The sequence below is a fragment of the Typha angustifolia genome, chromosome 8 (genome assembly GCF_048772165.1).
Source record: "Typha angustifolia cultivar Huaian chromosome 8, ASM4877216v1, whole genome shotgun sequence".
NCBI lineage: Eukaryota > Viridiplantae > Streptophyta > Magnoliopsida > Poales > Typhaceae > Typha > Typha angustifolia.
Genome location: NC_133246.1, coordinates 12550626 through 12572498, shown reverse-complemented (window position 1 = coordinate 12572498; position 21873 = coordinate 12550626). Strand labels below are relative to the sequence as shown.

At 36.5% G+C, this 21873-nt stretch overlaps 2 protein-coding genes across 3 annotated transcripts; one reads left to right on the top strand and one right to left on the bottom strand.

The window, feature by feature from the left end:
• Nucleotides 1-1803: 1803 nt before the first annotated feature.
• On the bottom strand, nt 1804-3921 carry LOC140765490 (arabinogalactan protein 16-like). Its single transcript, XM_073104608.1, has 2 exons — nt 3658-3921; nt 1804-2135 (listed from the first exon to the last, which is right to left on the bottom strand). Exons 1-2 carry the CDS (start codon nt 3767-3769, stop codon nt 2029-2031), a joined length of 219 nt encoding a protein of 72 aa, XP_072960709.1. The 5' UTR covers nt 3770-3921; the 3' UTR covers nt 1804-2028.
• Nucleotides 3922-11799: 7878 nt separating this feature from the next.
• On the top strand, nt 11800-21464 carry LOC140766249 (indole-3-pyruvate monooxygenase YUCCA2-like). Of its 2 annotated transcripts, none has more exons than XM_073105739.1 (8): nt 11800-11957; nt 12057-12163; nt 14802-14893; nt 15055-15156; nt 16367-18390; nt 19514-19762; nt 20793-20915; nt 21057-21464. In XM_073105739.1, the coding sequence occupies exons 5-8, from the start codon at nt 17713-17715 to the stop codon at nt 21270-21272; spliced, it is 1266 nt and encodes a 421-aa protein (XP_072961840.1). In that variant the 5' UTR covers nt 11800-11957; nt 12057-12163; nt 14802-14893; nt 15055-15156; nt 16367-17712; the 3' UTR covers nt 21273-21464. The 2 variants fall into 2 exon arrangements, with proteins under 2 accessions (XP_072961840.1, XP_072961841.1); XM_073105740.1 differs by having other exon boundaries at nt 12046-12163.
• The last annotated feature ends 409 nt before the right edge of the window (nt 21465-21873 follow it).

The window sequence follows — 21873 nt, the reverse complement described above, 5'->3', positions numbered from 1 at the left end:
ATCTCCATATAATTAGTTCGTTTTAAGTTTTTCCATATCAAATGGATATATTATATCGATTAATGATTACTGTCTTTTCTTTTGTCCAGAAAGTGAAGAAATTCTCACTCTCTGAAAGGAGCAGCCCTGCCCCTGAGGTGGCAAAAAGCAAGGACAATGCTTGAATACTCTGACATGACCCCAAGAATTATTGTGACATTTCCACGCATGCCTAAATTCTGTTTTCTTGTTATGAGCTCATGAAAGGAGTATCACTACCAAGCTTTTGATGAAGATTTTTGTAGTCAGATAACAGGACAATGTTGCTTACTCATATCTATACCTTCTACTGTTTCATCATGAGATCGCTTTCTGACAATTTATTCCACTCCTTCAATCCAAATGTGATGCTAGGCTAGGCTGGAATATCTGAAAGTGGATATTTGGAATTATTAACTGTGGATTGATAGATATATGTTGGATATTATATGGCATGCAGGTTCATAACTTATGGTTTCTTCTCATTTTACTTTATATTTCTGGTAAGGCATTATTGGGTTCCCCCTTTTTTTTTCTTTTATCTGAAAGAAAGATTAAATAACATTGTAGGTGGATAGGGGTGCAAAAATAAATAAGTTGCTTGAGCTCGAGCTCGGGCTTAGCTTGAGCCAAGCTGAGTTTGAGACTTAGCTTTAGGCTAAATTTGAACTTTAAGCCGAGTGGAGCCGAGCCAACTAGATAGGCTTGATATAATCATCTTCTAAATTCCAAGCCCTAACTTAGCATTCACAAACTCTTATCTCTAAACTAATCCTTTTCTCCTCGTCAAGCCCACCACTTTCTCCTCCTCCACCGTTGATAAGCGTCCTCCACTATGTCCTCCTATCTCCTCATTCGTTGGCAAACATCCTCCACCACCTCCTCCCCCTAAAGTCGTGCCGGCTCCGCGGTTGGAAAGCCTCTTTCACCTCCTCACCTTCCTTGCTCAGTTTATGCACTAGAGCTACTCTGCACCATTCTCTGTATTCTCTAGTACTGAATACTAGGTAGCCTAGTTACTAAGAGCATTTTTAACTTTAATTTGAATTCTACAAAAGAGATTGAGATTGACACAAGATCATGACTCTATCCTCTTAGTTGTTTTAAATGGCTTGCTGTTGTTTGTTTGTGTCAATTGTGAGAAAAAAAGCAACGTGTGATATTCTTTGAAAAAGATGAGGGCAAATATCAAGAAACGGTTTTAGTTGTTTAGCTGCTGCTGCTTTGCACTCCTTCCTCTTCTCCTCCTCCACCTCCACCTCGTCGTCGTCGATTGATTTTAAGCTTGGGCTTGACTCTTGCTCGATCAAACTAAGCTAGTGTATAGCTTAATAACAAGATTCATTCAAGATGGAGCTTCACTCAGGCACAGTGGCTCCGCTTGAGTTGAATTGAACCTAGCCTGATTCTCAAAATAAGCTCAAAATTAATACTGCTAGTTAATCCGATTCTGCTAGTTCTGGCCGGTTAAATTTATATTTTATATTGCCTTTTTAAAATAATAATAGTAGTAATTAGAAGGCACTAATTCTGCTGATTTTTTTTAATCAAAGTGAATACACTTAGAAACTTACTTACTTAAAAGGGAGTCTATTTTAGGTGGCAGATATGCCACCTGCTGCCATCTCATAAACTCCATACAAAATGGTGAGGAGATTATAACGAGGGTGTTTCGAAGATGATTAATTTAGTAATACCAAACTAGTAAGATCTTCACGGGGCCTCTGAACTATCCATAGAATGCGAATGAATCCTCGACGAGCGAGTCCAAACTTACATTACAGAGCAAAACAAGCCATATCATCTCTTTAAGAGTTGCATGGTTAATTAACCAATCAAGTGAACACGAGAGGGAGAAAGGAATAACAATGAAACAACGAGAGCAAACAAGAAAGAATCAAACAGTACTAGCGATCATTAAAAGCAATCCGATTCAGACAAGAACAACAAACTCAACCCCACCCCCACTACTACTTTCCTCACAACTAACTATTAAAGACCATGGACGACTTAAAAGAGCTTGTACGGAGAGGAGGCATCCAGAGGGTGGATGAGGTAGGTGAGGACTAAGGCTACCAGCATCAACACATAAGCAATCCCTTGGTCAATAGATGTTCCTGAAGGAAAGCAAAACATATGGTTATCAAACAAAGTAACGGAAGTGATTAAAAATTATTCAAATTACTAACAAAAGTCAACACCAGGAAACAAAGAAAAAGCCAACGCTTCTCCTTTGCGGTTCTGAGCAATTAGTATGAAGCACTCACAGTTGGCAACTCGTTGCACACACAATGACATGTGAAAAATTCAGACAAATTGCCTGGTTCGTACAAAAATGGATACTTGTTTATAAATTATATTTTATAACTAACATTCACTTAAGTATATTTTAGTGAAACTTTGTATAAAGTAAATGACTTGACAAAATAATATACTTATTCACAGTTTAATAATTAAATGCAAATATTTATGCGATCTTATTTGAGGTAATTATCACATTTTACAACCAAACAATAAATTATAAGTAGAATTTTAAATGTATCTCATTTATATTTAAAATGTGCATAAAGTTATTCTTAACAGAGTTCATTCACAAACCACAACGACCCTACTGTCTCAGTCATTTCTATCTTACACCATGTATTATTAAGTATTATGATTCAAATCCCTATCTTTCACTCTTTAAAAATTGATTCCTGCGTCTTAGTAAGAATATTTAAAGTTTAACACACTGCAACCAGTCTTTTTCTTGGGCAAACCTACCAAGTTGCCAAAAAAGACTCCAAACCAAACCGGGGGAACCAAATAAGAGCATCTCCAACCTTTCGCTCCAAATTTTAAAATTTGGAGCACCGTTTGCTCCAATAGAGCTTCAAATCAAGCTCCAGATTTGGAGCTTACTATAGCTTGAAATTTAGAAGTTGAGAGGGAGTTTTAGAGCCTAGCTCTAAATTACCGTTATATTTTAAATTACAATATTCTATCTATATTCTTTTCTTTCATTCATTAATTATTTAAATTGTATATTTTAAAAAAAAAATTACTGGGAAGAGAGGCCTTCAAAAATGAATCTAATATTAAATTATTTTAAAGTTAAAAATTAATTTATAAATTAAAAATGATAAAAATAATTATTTTTACATAATAAAATATTTAATTCTTTTACTTTTTTAAGGATCTGTAAGTGTCCCAGAATATTATATTATTTAATAATAAATAATTAAAGATAGAGCTCGGATGCATTGGAGTCCATCGGTCTCTAAAATGTGATTTGCTCCAATCCATTGGAGATGATCTAAGAGATACAAATATTAGTTAAATCAAAATTGATAAACAATCTCATCCATTTCGAGCGAGCAATCTAAGTCGGCTGTTTGAGGGGGAAGCGCAGATTAAGGATTATAAATATTCTTTTTTGAATGCCTGAAATTATGGGGCCCAGTTAAGAAATAATGAGGAAGGGATATATGAATAACTCGATAATGCAAGAAAAAGGAGTTCATCTGAGAAAAAACTACGAAGTGATGAGGAAAAAGAAGGGTTAAATCAAGAATATAGACCCCTTCAAGAAATGAAAGGAATTTAAAAAAAAAGAAACAAAAAGTACAAGTGAAAAGATCAAGAAACATGGATACTGACCATCGCTCGACGGCGCCGGTGCCGGTGCTTGTGCCGCCGCGGGGAGAACAATGGCGAGGACGACGACCGCGACGGCAACCAAAGCGAAGGGGACTCTCGGGATCACCGCCATCTCCGCCTCTCAAATGCCACCAAAACAACTACCCCGACGAGACGAGAGGAGGAAGCGGTGCGCGAATAAGAGCCCTAGTCCTCTCTCCTCTCTACCTCTCTCCTCCCTTCCAATGAAACCGTATAATTTTTAGGGTTCGGGAGAAGAGGACGGACTCTATATATAGAGAGAGAGAGAGGAAGGAATCAAGGATTACGAATTCCAAGTCGGGGCGAGAATACCGCTGCGCTTCGCTGGAGAGAGAGAGAGAGAGAGAGAGAGAGGAGAGTATATTGAGGGCCCCACCCACGTGAAGGACCAGATTGGCTGTTCGGCCCTTCCAGCCTGGACTTACTTGGTTGGTTGTATGCCCGCTCCATTGGGAAAATATTACGCAATCAGAATTTTAATTTTTCAAATATTATAATTGCCAATAAAATTATTATTCTTTCAGTTAAAATCTAACTAATCAAATTGTTAAAAATAAAATTATAGATTAATCATTTGAAATGGTTCAATTTCAATTTATGCAAAGTAATTGAAACTGTTTTAAAAGAAATTTAGCATTTATTTTTTTATATTTGGTATGTGATGAGTTGGTCCTCCAGCCCGACTAAGTTGGCTAAGAAATGGAAGGGATTAGGATCATTTTGGTAAATATAGTAAATAATTAAATATCTATTTATAGTAGTGTATAAATGATAATAGAAATAAATTTGCTACCTTTTCTTATTTAATATCATTGCAAATCACGGTGATAAAAGTTAAAAAAGATAGGAAGAGGGACAGGAGTTGGTGCAGGGCCACAACTTATTATGGAAAGTTGGAAACGCTTCTCAAAATAATATGAACGATCCAACTCATTCGCCCGTATCATTCAGATCGACGGCTATTTCCAGACACGGCAACAATCCATTATTATTAACCCTCCACAACATCCCTCCAAATTTATTCAAAACAAAGTTGCATGAGTTCCTGTCGTCCATCTATTGAGATGGCTTTTAATGTACTTTAAAAGTTTTACAGCTGGAATTATTTATATATCTGAAGAATTTTACTTTGAACACTTTGAAAATTATGGTGGTTGACGACGTTTTGGATGCATTCTAAGGCACCCAAGAGTTGGGCACAAGCAATTTTCTCCATTATTTACTCACCAATTAAATTTAGATTTTTCTATTTTATATTATAATTTATTTTTTTTGTTTCTAGGCTGAAGCATTTTGATTTAAATAAGTGAAGATTATTTTATTTTAAAATGATAGATTGATCTCCCTGCTTTGATAAAAAAAATTAATTTATTTTATATTCTGAATACTAAAAATTAAGATTTAAAGGCATCTGGTGCAAACTTCACATGGGAGATAGGGAAGTGATACTTTAACGAAGCAACCTCCAAAGTAGTTAGTTTAGCAATACTGACGGGTGGGGCAAGAAACAAAAGAAACTGCTGCCAGTTAATAAGGAATCCTATCAGGCTTCTTCTGCTCACCGCTCAATTAATGGAGCAGCAGTTTGAGGAATCTTTCTGGCTTCTATAATGAATGGCGGATTCAAGCTTGTCAGATAGAAAGCCTGCTGTTGATGAACCCAGGATAGGGGTGAAAACGGGTCGGATTAGCTGATCTGACCCGCTATCCGACCCGACTCGGATCGGATTGGGATAAAAAATTTCTATCCGATTCGGATACGGGTTGGATATATTTTTCGGATTCGGATACGGATATCGGATATCCGTTTACCTGCATATTTTTTTAAATGATTTACAGTTTTTAATTTGCTTATTTAAATAGTAAATATTAATATTGTTATTAGTAATACTTTATATATTATTTATAGAGATTATTTGTTGTAAAACTCTTAATAATTTTGTGTTAATTATATCTAAATAAAATACTATAATTGTTTTAAATTCAATTAATATCCGTTTAAGATCCGATCATTTATCCAAAAATTATCCGTATCCGTTTAGTTAGGATACGGTTTTAAATTTTACTATCCGTCCAATATCCGTATCCGAATCCATATCCGGACTAAAAATATGGATCTGGATATGAGTTGAGTACTATCCGATCCGTATCCGATCTGTTTTTACCCCTAGCCCAGGAGGATACCTATGTTAATGTTAGGGGTATTAATATTATTCCGCATGATATGATCTCTTATTAGAGTTTGATAATAGTCTAAGGAAGTCTTTTTTAGCCTCAAACTAAATAAAGCTTAAATGTATAATAAAATGATAATTATACTAATATCGTTTGAACTACTTGATATTTCCACGTATACTCTCTTACTATTTTTTGGCACAATTTGACCATTTAATTTAAGAAGTATTTCTCAACTTAATAACAAATATATTAAATAGCTATATTATCCTTAACTTTTATTCCTTTTTTTCTTCTCTAAAATAAGGATGAAATAACCATCGGGGCCTAAAACTAATCACACAAACGTTCGCATGTCATTTTTAATCAGATGATATGTCAGAGAATTTTTTTTTATATAGTTAATGGGTTAATATGCTAAGAAAAATAAATAAGTGGGTCTATATGAAAATGTGTAGAAGTTTAGAAAGTCCAGGTGTAGTTATCCCATATGGAAAAATGCTTTGCTCTCACATACTTTACAAAAATTCTCGGGCTTCATTGCATCATCCAATATATTGTAAAGTGTTTGTAAGCATATCAGTCTTTTGATCCTATTAAATTATCATCTATAAAGAAAATATCCTCGAGTCTATATAAAGAACACTGCTATGTATACAAATACTTTACAAATATTTTTGTTATGAACTAGATTTGAACAGAACTATTCATATAAAATTATGATGAGAGGTAGTCTCGTGAGTTAGGAATCTAATAGATATAGTTTGACGTGATTTTAAGATCGAGGTGAAAAGATATAATTACATGAGTGAAAAAATATCGAAATTGGACAGATTGGTAAATATCCGACGTTGTGGCGATCATTTGAGGGTGACGGACAACCAAGGGTGGTGATGGACGGCTGTAAGATAAGATGGCTTGTGGAAGAAGATTGTGGCTTGGGTTTGAAAGTTTGGTAGGATTCTATGGTTAAGATCAACTCCTACGAAATTAAAGATGATTTAATGGTTATGATAAAAGATAAAGATAATAATAATAAATTGGCCAAACTCAATATTCATTCTACAATGATAATTAATCTATGACCGCTCCTATTTATAGGAGTAGGGGTGTCAAAATAAATGAGCGGCTCGGGCTCGACTCGGCTTGGTTCAACTTGAGCCGAGCCTAAGCTTATTTTGAGGCTCGATTTAAATTACACCCTTGTTTTCAAGGGCTTTAGTGTTAATTACCTAATTAAGATTTGAAACATTCCTTCCATCTTTTGAATCCAAAGAAGGGTGAAGAAGATGAGCACCACTGCCACCGAATAGTGAACGCCGAACCCTAAATGCCACTCCCTCTACCTCTGCGACCTCGCCTCCCTTACCATTAATTTCCCGTTGCTTCGCCACTCTAAGCCAAGTCGTCGCCGTCTTCGTCCTTCATCGAGGCCACAACCTTCTCCACATTCTCTCATCCGCCTTCTATCCTCTTCCTCGATGGCCCCCATGACTTCTCCCCCGATCCTCTCCTCGACCGCCCGACTGCCTCCCAAAGTCTTTTCAAAACCCCAGGCCTTCTCTTTCCTCCACTCGCCAAGAGCTACCTCTTCTCTTCTCTGTCTCCTATCAAAATTAGGTCCAATTTTGGTGCATCTAGCGAAAATGAAATACTTCAGCAGCAAATCTCTAAAAGTAGGAGTTGGTGGTCGCTAGGGAAGAGTGGGTTGGAGGTGAGGAGAGGGTGATGTAGTAGAGGGTGCTGATCACATATCTGTCGTCGAGGGAGGTGGCAAGGCCGGAGATGAGAAGAGATTGCTTGCCCATCGGATAGATTGATGAGGAAGAGTGTGTTACTGTTTACGAGTATTGTTGTAGCAGAGGGTGCTGATCGCATTGCTGTCGCCGAGGGAGGTGGCTAGGCTGGAGATGTGAAGGGATTGCTTGCCCATCGGATATATCGACGGGGAAGAGTGTGTTACTATTTACAAGTATGGTTTCGATCAAATTTCTTGTTTATTGGCCTTCTTGCTACAACTTTGAGAAGGGATTGCTGCTGCCTCCTCCTCCTCCTCTTTCTTCGCAATTGGTCGTCGCCTTCTCCTCCTCCATTGGTCTCCTCGTTTTACTTCCGTAACCTGCCATCCTCATCGCCTCCTCCTTTGATTATGCTCGAACTTGGCTTAGGCTTGGCTCGAACTCAATTTGGATTGGCTCGAGTTGAGTTGAGGTGAGACTAAACATCAAAGTATGACTCAAAATTAATTTAGAGCTAAGCTTGAGATGGAGCCAACTCAGTTTATTTACACCCCTATATAGGAGTAGAGTCATAGCGGATCGGATACACATACGGATTACCCGCTTTATTTTAAATTAAAGGCAACAAGCAAATTAGACTAACTAGACTTAACTCGACCGACTCAACTGACTCGACCTACGTTGTTGAATCATAATAATCCACCACACTTCTGACTCTTTGTCATCAAGGTGACTAATAATAATCCACCCAATAGCCTAGTTTGTGTCACGCTAGGGCTTCATGCGAGTCCGACTTAGTCAACTAACACGAGCCCACTGGATCGTTCCACCAATCACCCTCGGGCTCCAAGCCACGCTTATTGGTTCCAACTGTATCGTGTGAGGTGATCGAGTCGGTTCACAAAAATTTAGCATATCATGAGATTCATGCACTTCATCTCTTCCACCTAATAGCTCAAACCCTAACCTTATGGCTAAAAATATTTTTCACCCTAGTGGCACCGCCACAGGCTGCATGGGCGATGTTGGTTGGGTTAGGTAGTGGGTCGCCAGCAATTGATTTGCAAGTTGTGCGAGTGGCGATGGAACGATGACGATCGGCGGTGGAGGCTAAAAATTGAACTCGGGGTTCGATCTGCTATAATGGTGACGATGGTGTGTTGCCGACATGTCCACCAACCCCTAATGGTTGTGGTTGGTAGTCATGGCCCAACTATAGTGGAGCTGCGGTAGCGACAGTCATGATTTTTTGGCAACGAGAATGACTTTCGATCTTCGCCATCATGAATAGCAGCCATGATTCTAGTGCAGGAGGTCTAAGGAAAGTGTTGGTGGTGGTGGCTTGGACCGAGAGGGCCTAGATCAGTCGGTGGAAAACTAGGATTTCAACCATTGTTCTCCTCCATGGCTAGAGAAGATCATGTCGAGGCCTTTGCTGGGGGCATCTCTAGCATTGAGTCGGTGGCATGAAAGGGTTCTAGAGATGCCAAAAGTTCCAGTGCTGTTAGAGGTGGTGCTTTGGCCGTGGTGTGACTAGCTCTTCTATTTCCTCATGGGTTGAGTTTGTCTCACCGTGGAGGACAGATTCCACTATGGTCGACGATGTTGATGGCAAATGGGGTCCTTTAGAGGTGGCATGGACTCCATTGTGACTAGAGGGATTTTGACAGTACTTTGGGGTTTTACTCTACCTCCCTTATGAGTTGAGGATAATGACTAAGATAGTAGTAGTTTTGCAGCAGCCAGTGGTGACGCAGGGGGGTGGTGCTGGGTCATGATAGCTACCATCAAGGCTTGGATAGCACTCTGCGGCGGATCTAGCGACCTCCTACGAATTTTTTTAAAATATTCGCCACCACGCATGTTGGTGACTCATCATCAGTGATGACTAGTGGTGGTGGTGGCATCAAAAAAATTTCCATATGGATGGAGATGAGTTCTTGGTCCTCCATGACAGTGATCTTCCTTGGGTTAGTTTTAGATCACGTGTTCACTATCGTTCAAGAAAGTCGGCTCTAATACCACAATTACAAACTAGATATAGAACAATTTATGTAAAAATTATGATATTTTTATAGGTGGTAGCATTATGAGTTAGAGAGCTAATGGCTCTAATTTGATATGATTCCGAGGTTGAGGTGAAAAAATAAAATCAAAATAGTGAAGAAATAACAAAATTGGATAGATTGATAATTATCCGACCAACATTGCGGTGGTCGTTAGAGGGTGGCAGATGGCCAAAGATGGTGGTAGATGATAGTAAAATAGGGCGGCTCGTGGAGGAAGATGGTGGCTAAGGTTTCGAAGCTTGGTAGGGTTGTATAGTTAAATCTACTTCTATAAAGATAAAGACGATTTAACGGTTACGATAAAAGAGAAAAATAATAATAATAAATTGACTAAACTTAATATTCATTCCACTACATAACCACTTCTATTTATAAGAGTAGAATCTTAGCGGATTTGATTCATATACGGATTATTCGTTTTAAATCAAAATTAAAAATAATAAGTAAATTAGACTAACTAGACTCGACTCGACTGACTCGATCCACGTAGTTGGATCGTAATAATTTTTATAAACAATGATAATTTGGAATAATTTTGTGCATTGGTTTTTCTCTTGCACCTCATTTGTTAAGTCTTTACGAACGAGGCATTCTGTCCTACATAAATCCTTACGCCCTTGTATAAGATAGTCAACACATTGCATGTCTTACATAGAAAATTTACACTGTATAAGTTTGAGGTTCCCCTAGCGGCAAAAGGTGGAAGTTTTGATATCTCGATCGTAGATCCAAATCTTCTTGCAATAAGAGTCTTGTAGAAAAGTAACCCAACTACTTGGTTATAAGTTGCACAAGATATTAATATGGCTAGAAAGACATTCCTTTCTAGGATTTGGTAGAAGCGACGTTGATAGTGTGACTATGATACACTTGCTACCATGCATGCAATTGCCAGTCCCCATGCACTGAACGAATCATAGTGTCCATAATTGCATCAAACTGCACGTCGGCATGGATATGTTATTATTCCTAGCTTATGATATCATTTACAATGGTTAGAAATGGCCAGTCCATAAGGTACTTATCCAATTAAGACAACCACTTGCAATTCTTGTAGGTTGACCTTGAAAGAGACTTGACATTGGTCGATAAGCTCAGGTCCATAAGGTACTTGTTAATATGGTATCTATTTTATATGGTATCTATAATAATAATTTGCGAATTTAAATATATATTTATTGATTTCTATAGTGTAGAGAGAGGAGAGTGACTCGATTGAACATGATTTATATAAAATATGAATATATTAAAGAAATAAAAAGAGAGATGAGAAATAAAATTGATAAGATATAAAATTAATTGCTTTAAATCATGCCAATCCTCTCTCAAACTCGACCACTAACCTAACTTTAATTATGACATTGAAATGGTTGCTGCAGCAGGGTTAAAAATAACACAGGCCCCCAACAAATAAATTGGTCTAGAATTATCTTAGTTGTGGACCAGCCTCAACAATTCACAACCTAACTAGCTCTCTCCATAGAACCAAGTTTTCCATAGCCTCCAACAAATAGATGCACTCCCAAATCACGGGTTAAGTTGTTGGCTTAAGAGATAAGACTGATACCCCATGAAGTAGATTGTCAAAGAATTGATGAATAATTTAATAAGCTAGTCTGTTTGTTGCCTCTTGCCTCCCTCTACTTCCTCAGGCACTAATGTTACTCATTCTTTGATCATGGGCGAGACTTTCTTTGTTAGGTTGACACCTCTTAGCATGGGGTCACAATGGCAGAGTTAGTATCTACATTAAGTGAATTTCCCTCTAGCCTCTTATCAAGTATTATTCATGAGCAGGTGTAACAACATAATCACTCATAATTTGGATAGTCTTGGATCTTGAGATTAATATTGTAAGACTTGGATTTTGATTTATATCAGGCTGACTTTTAAATGATAGGGGCTTTTGTAATTTAAATATATATATATATATATATAGTATATATATTATAAAACTGAGGGTATATATTTTTTATAGTAGAATGCACATACTTTACATTTGCAGTGCACGTTATAATTTTTAAAAAAAATGTAATTAAATTACAAAAGTCGAAAAAAAAAGGAGAGGGGGAAAAATGACCTAATTTTGCAATAGAAATTAGTTTCAGTCCAAAATTGCCAGATGGAGATAGGGCAAGTCTTCCAGGTCTGGAGAAGACATCGACCTGATTCGATTTCGGATTAATTTGGATCCGAATCGAGCGGTCAAAGCTAATTCCTCTATAAATCGTACGGAAACTAATCATCGTTTGCATTTGGTCAGTATTTCTCATGGGGATGTGTCGAAAAACATCAGGTAATTTTCCAGCACTCTCTTCTTTAGATCTCTTTCTTTTCTTTTCTTTTCCTTCAATTTGGCTCGTGAATTCTAATGGATGGATCAGTTACGGTGCAGAAATATTCTCTCCTCAAAAAGGGGCATAGTAGGCCAATGTACATCTTGATCTCCCCAAAACTAAAATTACGGGCCATCAGGATATCCGAAGGAATTGGAAGAAAGAGGTTTGATTTTAGATTTTTAGCCTCTTTTTATAACTTATTTACTTTTCAGTAATTTTGGAGTTTACAAAGTCATTATCTTTGAACAGTCTTCCTCTCTCTGTCAGTAAGATTATTCATATCCTTTTGGATTGATAGAAAAGTGAATAAAGTTTCTGTTATCAAAATCCATTGAAAACATATCATATGCTTGCTAAAATTAAATAAGTTTATTCAACAATTTGTTAACAAATACAGAGGATGCCCATGTTGTGTTCTAGCAAAATACTCCTGCAGCATTCCTCCAATATTATGAACTTTAAGTCATGCTAATGTATCTTTCTTTGGGATGAAGTATGCTTTAAGAATCCAAATGATTTCTAACGTCCGAGCAAAGTTAGAACCTGCTTGTCTATCCCACAGTAGACAAATCGATAATTTCTGAGAAATAGAGTTGTATCCTCAGATTTAAAAAGGCTTATGCTTATGGCATGCACATTGTTGTAGATTGTCAGGGATTTCACGTGTTAAAAGAAATTCTCAAAGATTATTATGATGTGCATTTCATTGCAATGATTTACTAGAAATTATCGACTTGAAGGAATCCTTATATGTCTAAGGACTTGCGAAAGAAGTTGTTTACACTACATATTTGATCTTTACCCGGAATTTGCATATGTTGGTCATTTTGAAGTAGTATTCCCGTTAGAGAACAATTTGTTTGTTTTGTCCAAAAATGCTTTTATGCACTCATTAAGAGGTTCTTGTTAGTTTTAACTGGTATCTTCACTATATAGAGGCCTATCTATTCCCTACATCTGGGCTTCTGGTTCGTCACATACTGTTTTAATATTGATTCAGTAGAATATATACTATCTTAATGCTTCGCATAGTTATGATCTGCATGAATGCATCCTTCCTGTGATTCTAATGCTAGCTATTTTCTCCCACATATATCTACAAAGAGGCATTTGTAAAAGCCCAGTGTCCCTGGTGACTCTATGGACCTTCGGATAGACTTATTTTCCTTTCCCTAAACACCAGATGCACGTCGTGTTTCAGTTAGGAATCTAGAAATTTTCAAAATTGAGAACCAATTAATTTTTAAGGGAAGCATAAAGACATTGTGATGTCGAGAATAGCAACCTTCTGAACATAAAAACTTAGTATAGCTAGATTTTAAAAAAAAAATTCTGAAAAATCTTTATTTTCATTAGACAGCCATTTGTGTTCCGCAAATATCAATTTAAACAGCTTGGTTTTCAAGTATCTGACAAACTAAATGGAAACAATGTAAAAGGAGACAGCCGCCGTCCTCTTACTCAAGTCTATTATCTTTATTTGTATAGACTTCCCTACCTATAACCATGTAACGTGTGTTCTAATATTGGATACTTCTACTGGGTTTATGTTACTAATTTAGGGTCTCTGTTTGTTTATCTGTTCATCGTTCAATTGATATTGCCATTTCATCTCAGTTTCTGTATTTTTTAAGACCTTGCTTCTCAATTTACTGTTTCATGGAATGCAACATCCCTTCTCCGTTGTAGGAAAAAGTGTAAAGGCCTACCCTTGCTACTTTCATATCAAAAGGCACTTACAGAAAAATCTTTGCGCAAGGTTCCATTAATATCTACATGTTTTTGCCTATTGTCCTATTTTGACTTGCCTCCATGATTTATAGGCATGCCATGTTTACTACACAAAGATTTACAAGCATTTAGCTGCTTTACTTGACAGTACCTGATATGTAAGTTGTATCTCAGAAGTGATACAAAACTCCGGGAAATATTTCCATAGGAATCCAAATCAGTAGCTTCATTATAAATAGATTCCCTTGTATTTCTTTTTGAAATATTTTATTATTGCACATATGAATTTTATTGGCATTATTTGTTGTTTCCCTATCATCATTTTCTATTTGAATTTGCATTATATATCAGGTGATCCACATACCAGAAAGTGTAAAGTTGAGGATAAATCCCTGTATTATTTTACGTTATGAATTTTATTTTGTATCATTATATCTCCATGCATTTTTAACTAAGTTGTAGCATTTAGGTTTTTCATCCAAAGTTAGCGATGTTCGTACCTTTTTTTATTTTCTTTTTTAAAAATTATTTACCGATTTGAACAAAAAATACTTTATTTTACTATAGTTTTGTTTTGTATCTCTACGTTACTCCATAATTTCTCTTTGATACATATTTATTTAACAAAAGCTGGGCATTTAGGTCATTTTGCCATCTCTATTAAAATATTTATTTTTTATAATTTAGTCAAAAGGAGGCATAGTGATACAAAACAAAGTTTATGGAGATAAATGATTTTAGTCGAAAGTACAAGCGATAAAATGTATTATGCCTTAGAAAGTTAATTATATATTGCGTTGAGAATTGAGACACCACATATAATGGATTGAGCCCCATTACTAGAAGACCTAACTTAGCCATATCTAGTTTCTGCTCAAGGTAGTGTGGGAAGCACTAGTTCCTGCCTTAGTTTTATGTCAAAATGTTGTAAAGCTTGAACTAATGGCCCTTAAGAAGTACATTATAGTGGAAGCTGCTTCTTTGAATTGAGAATAGCTGGTTAACTTATGACCTAACCTAGTTATACTTTTGTACTGATGCTGATTCTGTGCTTGGTCTGCTCAAAGCAGTACTCAGATATGGATATTGCAACGACCATTTTTATGGAGCACCACTGCATGTCAACGTCCTCTTTTTCAATCATCTCCATGGAACTTGAGAGGTAAATTTTGATTAGGAATCTAGGGAATCAACTTTAACTATCTGACAGTTCACATTTTACACACACACACAATTATGTTCACCAAAAGCTTTATAGAATTCTAATTCAATGGAGGAAATTGATTAAAAATTACTTATGTTCTCTCTCTTTTTTTTTGGCAGGTTGTTATTTGACTTATTTCACTGAAGCAGGGCAATTCATGCATGATAGATCCAACTAAAATTACACTTAATTGAAGCCATTTCAAACTTGACACTGGCAAGGTACTTTGAATTTGTTTCAGTTATGTTAAATGAGTAGAGCGTTCATACTCTTTCTTATACTAGTCTCTTATGTTGTTTCTTAACTCTAGTGCTAAATCACTTATTTCTTCAGCAATAATAGGATGCCTGTTATTTCTTTTCATAGGAAAATAGTCATAAGTTGATGCATTACTTTATCGATCATTCAATCTTTTCTAACTAAAAAAAATATTTGACGATCACATCGCTCTTCTTAACTTTGTTTTGGAAAGTATCCATAAATATATGTTTTAGTCGTCAAATGCTTAACTTTTCTAATATCTTTGAAGGCGACATGCATCAACATGCGCTAGTTAAGCTTTTCGTCCTTTAGAAATGCTATCACATATGTCAAAAGATTTTGAACAACAATTTCTTTACTCTACATATTTGTGCTATCGTGGGACGGAAAAGTTTCAAGTTTCAAACTCCCACAACTTCTCTCTTTAATTTCTATTGGACAAAGGAAGCCTTTCATCGACTTGATTTTTGTTTCTCTATTGTTCTTAACTTTTGTGATTTAGCAAGTGAATCCTTTTACCTATTGGATTTCCCATGTCAGACCTAGTCTTACATGCTATAGACCATAAAAGTTGAGAGAATTAGTTTAGACTATTTAATGGTAATCAAACAAGACAACTTTATTACTTACTGTATAATTCCTTTTCCATCATTTGCGCTAACAAATGTACATCACTACTACTATTTTTAAATATCGAAAAGCATGAGAATAACTTTCTTAAGTCAAACTTGATAACTTAGTTTTATCTCTTGATCCCCTCAACTTAAAGAAAGCATTAACTATTTAAGTTTGTGATACAAACATCAAGAAATCATTAAAAAAAACCTAACCACTCATAGAAGTGATTATTATGCACTAAGCATGCTCTATTTTTTTTAATTATTTTAACAAGATGGGCCTTTCAAAGGGGAGGTATATTATTACTAATTGGGAAGCTGGGCAGCATACACGTATCGTGATTCCACTAATCCTAGTTAATGCTTGAGGTTAGTGCTGTCTTGGTCGAAGAGTGACAAAACTGAGAAGATCTGACCTTTTTTTATTTATTAATGTTTGGTCACAATTTGATTGGTCGAGTAGCCAATATTTTTATGGTTCTACATGATAGGATAATAATCATTGTATTGTATAATATACTACTAATTTTCTTCTAAATTCTATCAATTTCAGTCTTGTAAGGTGAAATTATAATCCGCGGGGAGGATCAAGTTGCTTAGCTTTCTTGTGCTGGGCCTAAGAGCACTTATGATGCAGGGAAGCGTTGAGACAGAAGAACAAACTTCAATTCTGTTGATTCGCGAATGAATACAGGAAGAAAGGTTTGATCCTTATATCAGATCAAACACACCAACTTTTGAGAAACATGAAAGTCAAATACTTGAGATAGTTCTTAAATTTTCATTAAGAAGAGACCCACCAAAACTCTAGTTCCACAAAGTCATAAATTAAAAAATGTGAGCTAGATTCATAGATAGCAATCTTAACTCTGCCCAATCACACTAGAATGAAATGAATTGAACTACGAGTTCTAAACAGCATGATATAAGCATAATACCTCATTTAAATCTGAGCTCATGCCTGCATCTTATTTAAAGTTTAATATCTTCTCTTTTCAAGTATATATATATATATATATATATCCATGATTCTTCTTCTTTTTTTGTGTGACGTGTTTAGAATATATCTGATCATTATTTCTTGAACAAGTAAATAATATTTTGATTAGATCTAATTAATTTGTTTTTCCTCTACCAACTTGGACTAAAAATGTTCAAGTATATGGATGAAGTATTCTCATTATTGTTGACTCATCATGAAGTAAAATTTAGAGCAGAATACTGTAATGAGAGTAGATTCTATCTGAAGAGGCCGTGTTAAATAATTTAACTGAGCTTTAGTTACATATGAGGACCACATCGTGGTGGCTTAATACAATATCCAAGCTATGAGGACGTTAGGTTTAAAAATAACTTGGGGAGTGTTTCATTAGGTCGCTTTTAAGCTATGTCTATGTTTTTAACTATTTACTTTATCTTAAATATGTCGTACACTTGTACTTTTGGTTTTCCAGGACTTGGGTATAGTTCCCTTCTCTCTTGGGGATTAAAAAAAACCCCCTCAAGAGAAAAGGGAATCAAATTTGTAACAAAAAAATATAAAGATTTCAGGCTTAAATATCCATGTTAGGGAGGGGCATTTGCTGCATAAGAGATAATCGTGGGTGCAAAATATAAATAACCCAACGGCATAAGAAGGCTTTTAGCCGTTGCCCTCTCCTCAGTTCTCGTCTCAATCCTTTCATTACTCCCTCCGTTTCCTCCACCCGACCGAATTTTCCGACTCCAAACGGCTTAACTAAGCAAATTAGGAGAAAGCCGCATATATATTTCAGACTAATCCAATTCCGGATAAGTCCTAAATTATCCATTCCCAGAGGAATACATTACCATTAGTGAAAGTTTACAACTACTGCTAGTGAGTGTGCAACAAATTAAACAGACACTGTCATCGAGTCTATGTGTATGGATTGTAACAAAGAATCTGACTGCAAGCTAGTCCATGACCCCGTAGCTAATGCCAAGGAGTGCGTCCCCGTTGAAGGGCCCGTCATCGTCGGCGCCGGTCCGTCAGGGTTGGCGGTCGCCGCATGCCTCAAAGCAAAAGGCATCCCTAGCCTCCTCCTTGAGCGATCCACTTGCGTGGCCTCGCTGTGGCAGCTCAAGACCTACGACCGCCTGCGCCTCCACCTCCCGAAGCAATTCTGCGAGCTCCCGCTCATGCCGTTCCCTGCCGGGCTCCCGACGTACCCGACTAAACCACAGTTCGTCGAGTACCTCGAGGCGTATGCCGAGAATTTTGACATTCGACCGCTTTTTAACATGTTGGTGGTCAGTGCAGAATACGATGCTGGCTTCTGGCGGGTGATAGCAGAGGGGCCCAATAAAGGTGAGAGGTTTGAATATATCTGTAGGTGGCTGGTGGCAGCCACCGGAGAGAATGCGGAGGCCGTCGTGCCGGAGATCAACGGCATGGAGGAGTTCAAGGGGCCTGTCATGCACACGAGCTTGTATCGGAGCGGCGAGGCTTATTCTGAGAAGAAGGTGCTCGTCGTCGGCTGTGGCAATTCGGGAATGGAGGTGTGTTTGGATCTCTGCAATCACAATGCTCGCCCTTCCATCGTCGTCAGAGATACGGTGAGCTACAGCTTTAGAATCATATTTCGTACATAACCATTTTATCAACCTTTAGCTGAAGTTAGAGTTGTGGAGCTCTACTGTTATATCCAATATATTAACCACCCAAAGAAAGAGGAACTCATCATTATATATATGTTATTATTTTGATCGATCGTTATTGGCGTGAGCACTTAGAGACAAGTAAACGACAAATGCTTGTCTTCTCTAAAGCATTAGTTTCTCAATATATATACTTTTTTCTTTTAAATGTTCATGGAATTAAAAAAGGCCGGTGGATAGTTGTGGCATGCGAAGAAAGATGAATGGATTCGCCATGGCGAAGTCTTTTGTTGGTTAAAACATAAATGGAGTAGTATATTGGATTGGATCTTCAAGGAATCTTCTGTTGGTCATCCTAAGATGCGGTTTCCAATATCATACGAAGATGAGCTATATATTCTTAATAAGAAATGCAAATCTAGCCGCTCAAGAACCAAACGGTTTTAAAAGAGATTTTATACAGAGGGATTAAAGTAATATTATTTTGAATACTGAGAGATGAATATATTTAATTAAACTATCTATTGATTTTGAATCAGTATATAAGTATATTAGATTTGAATTCCATCTTTCCAAACGAAAACAAATATGGGACAAAAGAGATTTATATTAATTGGAGGATTAGTCTAGATCTGATCATTTCGAATTAACTAGATTAGATCGATTCAAATCTAATATCTTGTTAAATGATAATCTTTTATATTTAAACGAAGAAAGAAGATATGTTTCTAAAAAGAAAACATGTATGCAACTATTTCTCAATGACTTTCTACTCCTTAAATCTATAATTAAAGGGGTATTAAGAAACTGTTACCAGATATATATAAAGAAATGGGTCTGGTAGTATTCCTGCGAAGATAGGAATATTTTAGATTACTTTTTACCTGTTCCATGTTCATCAACTTGTCAGAATATATAAATTTCCTGCAGGCTGTTTCTTCTCAATAGATATCATAGATATTATATGCCAATTAAGTATTTGAGCTAATTGATGCACCAACTTGGAGTCCGCAGCAATCCACAACTCATTTGCTTTCATCTCTTTTTGGTTAACTCATGCACCAATACGTGAGATGTTCAGGTGCATGTCCTCCCACGAGATATGCTCGGCGGCTCCACTTTCCGGCTATCCATGTGGCTCCTCAAGTGGCTACCGGTGCGGACGGTGGACCGCCTCCTTCTGCTTGTCGCCCGCCTGACGCTCGGTGACACGAAGCAGTTGGGTCTCGTGAGGCCAAACCTCGGCCCACTGGAGCATAAGTCGCTCTCCGGGAAGACACCGGTCCTCGACGTCGGCACCCTTGCTAAGATCAAATCCGGCGACGTCAAGGTTTGTAATAGTGTAGCTTAGTCACTCATTACTCCAGAAAAAACTTGAAACCTTGTCTTCTTTGAGTTTCATGGGTGTCCTTTTAACTTGGCCACAGATTCCTAGCTAAGTTTACTAACCAAATAAATTTTTTTAATCTTTTTTTAATTCATAATTAAGTTCACTCTCTAATAAATAAAATATAATTTTTACTTAATTTCAATTTTCTCTCTATCTCTCCCTCTCTCTCTCTCCCGTTCTCTCATTTCTCTCCTCTCTCTCTTCCACCCAAACACATAAATTTTTATCATTAAAGAACTCACCTTTCACAATGTTTTAATTAGAGAATTCATTTTCTAAGTTTGATAATAATATTTTATACATACTCAATTTCTTTAATAAATAAATATTTTTACTTTTTCAGTCAATAATTATACCCTATTTCAAATTTTCCTCCAATTTTTTAAAATTTATTAAGTATACCATAAATTATAGACCCACTTCTTTTTTTTTTAATAAAAGTTTGCAATACAAATAATTTCTGAAAAAATATTAGAAAATTAATTTATTAAAAAAAATAATACATATTAAAAACATTGTATCGCGTGCTTATAACAAAAAACAAAAGAAAATAAAAACCAATAATCTTATATTATTATTTAAAAAAAATAACTTTATATTATTCTAAAATAATAATAGTAATAATAATAATAATATGCAGGCTTGCAAATAGATTTACACACGGCATGTAAGTCATTTGTGGGCATATACATGTAAGCCATTAATTGATTAAACAATAATATTTTAAAGTCAAAGGGTATTTTAATTCTTTAATTTTATATATTATTTATTTTCTTATAAAATCAATATATTTTTTTAACTTTTTAACTTTGCATCAAAAGTAATAATTATATTTTATCCTAATTCTCAACTAAAAATAATATTTTCTTAGCCTAATTTAAGATACCTAAACAAAAATTAAGAATTACAGTCGACTAGCTAATTAAATTCTGAGCTTAATCTCAAACCGAGATGCTACGTGGCTACGTAGGTGTTCCCTGCAATACAACGATTCACCAAACATGGTGCTGCGTTTGTGGACGGACGATCAGAGGATTTCGACGCTGTCCTTCTAGCAACCGGCTACGAGAGTAATGTGCCATCTTGGCTAAAGGTACACTCAAACTAATAAGTCATACCGCTATCAAACAGTTATCTAATATGAACAGAGTAATTAATTAGTGAGTTAACAAACTACTTCACTTAGTCTGATTTATACTATTGCTTATTAGAGTGAGTTTATTTTGATTGTTAGGAGAGGGAGATCTTCTCAGAGAAAGATGGCTTACAACGGAGGCCATTCCCCGGCGGATGGAAAGGGAAGAATGGGCTCTACGCCGTCGGGTTCAGCAAGCTTGGGTTGTTGGGTGTATCCATGGATGCAACGAGGATTGCTAACGACATTGAGAAGTTCTGGAAAGCCAACGATAGCATGCTCTTCAATCTAACACACCTCAAAGTGAGAATTTAACGAACTGTAGGTCGCGGTTTTGTTTCTCTATTTCTTTCTTTCTTCTTCTTTTTTTCCGGTTGGTAATGTACTGGATGAATTATTTGCCCGGGAGGGGAAGGTATGCTCCGTTTCTATCTATTCAATTAGATCGAATATTGGGACGTGAGATATGATGTGTTTAAGTCTTTCAAGTATTCTCTCGGATTTTGGAACCAGTGAGTTCTGGGCTTCTCTTGGGCAATTTGGTGAGTGTAGTGGATGCTCGGCCCATTAGGCCTAATCAAAATGCTAGTGGCCCGTAAGGAGATGAAACAACTATCTCCTCTCGTAGGATTCCACCGGAGTCTGGAGAATTAATAGGCAACAGTGAAGGTTGTCCTTTACCGGAGTTTGGATTCAATAACACGTGGACTCCTATAGACCGGAGAGAGATAAGGCTGCCCCAACATAATTGGATCGTTTCATAATCTGGCACGTGCTCATTAATATTGGGTAGGTAAATTAAACGTTATTATTGCTCCATAGCAGTTTCTTTTGGGTCTTTACTGCCTGAATCGAGATGCAGGGTGCATGGTTTTAGACAGTAAGAAAGATTAATATTCCTTTCGTGTCTCAATGT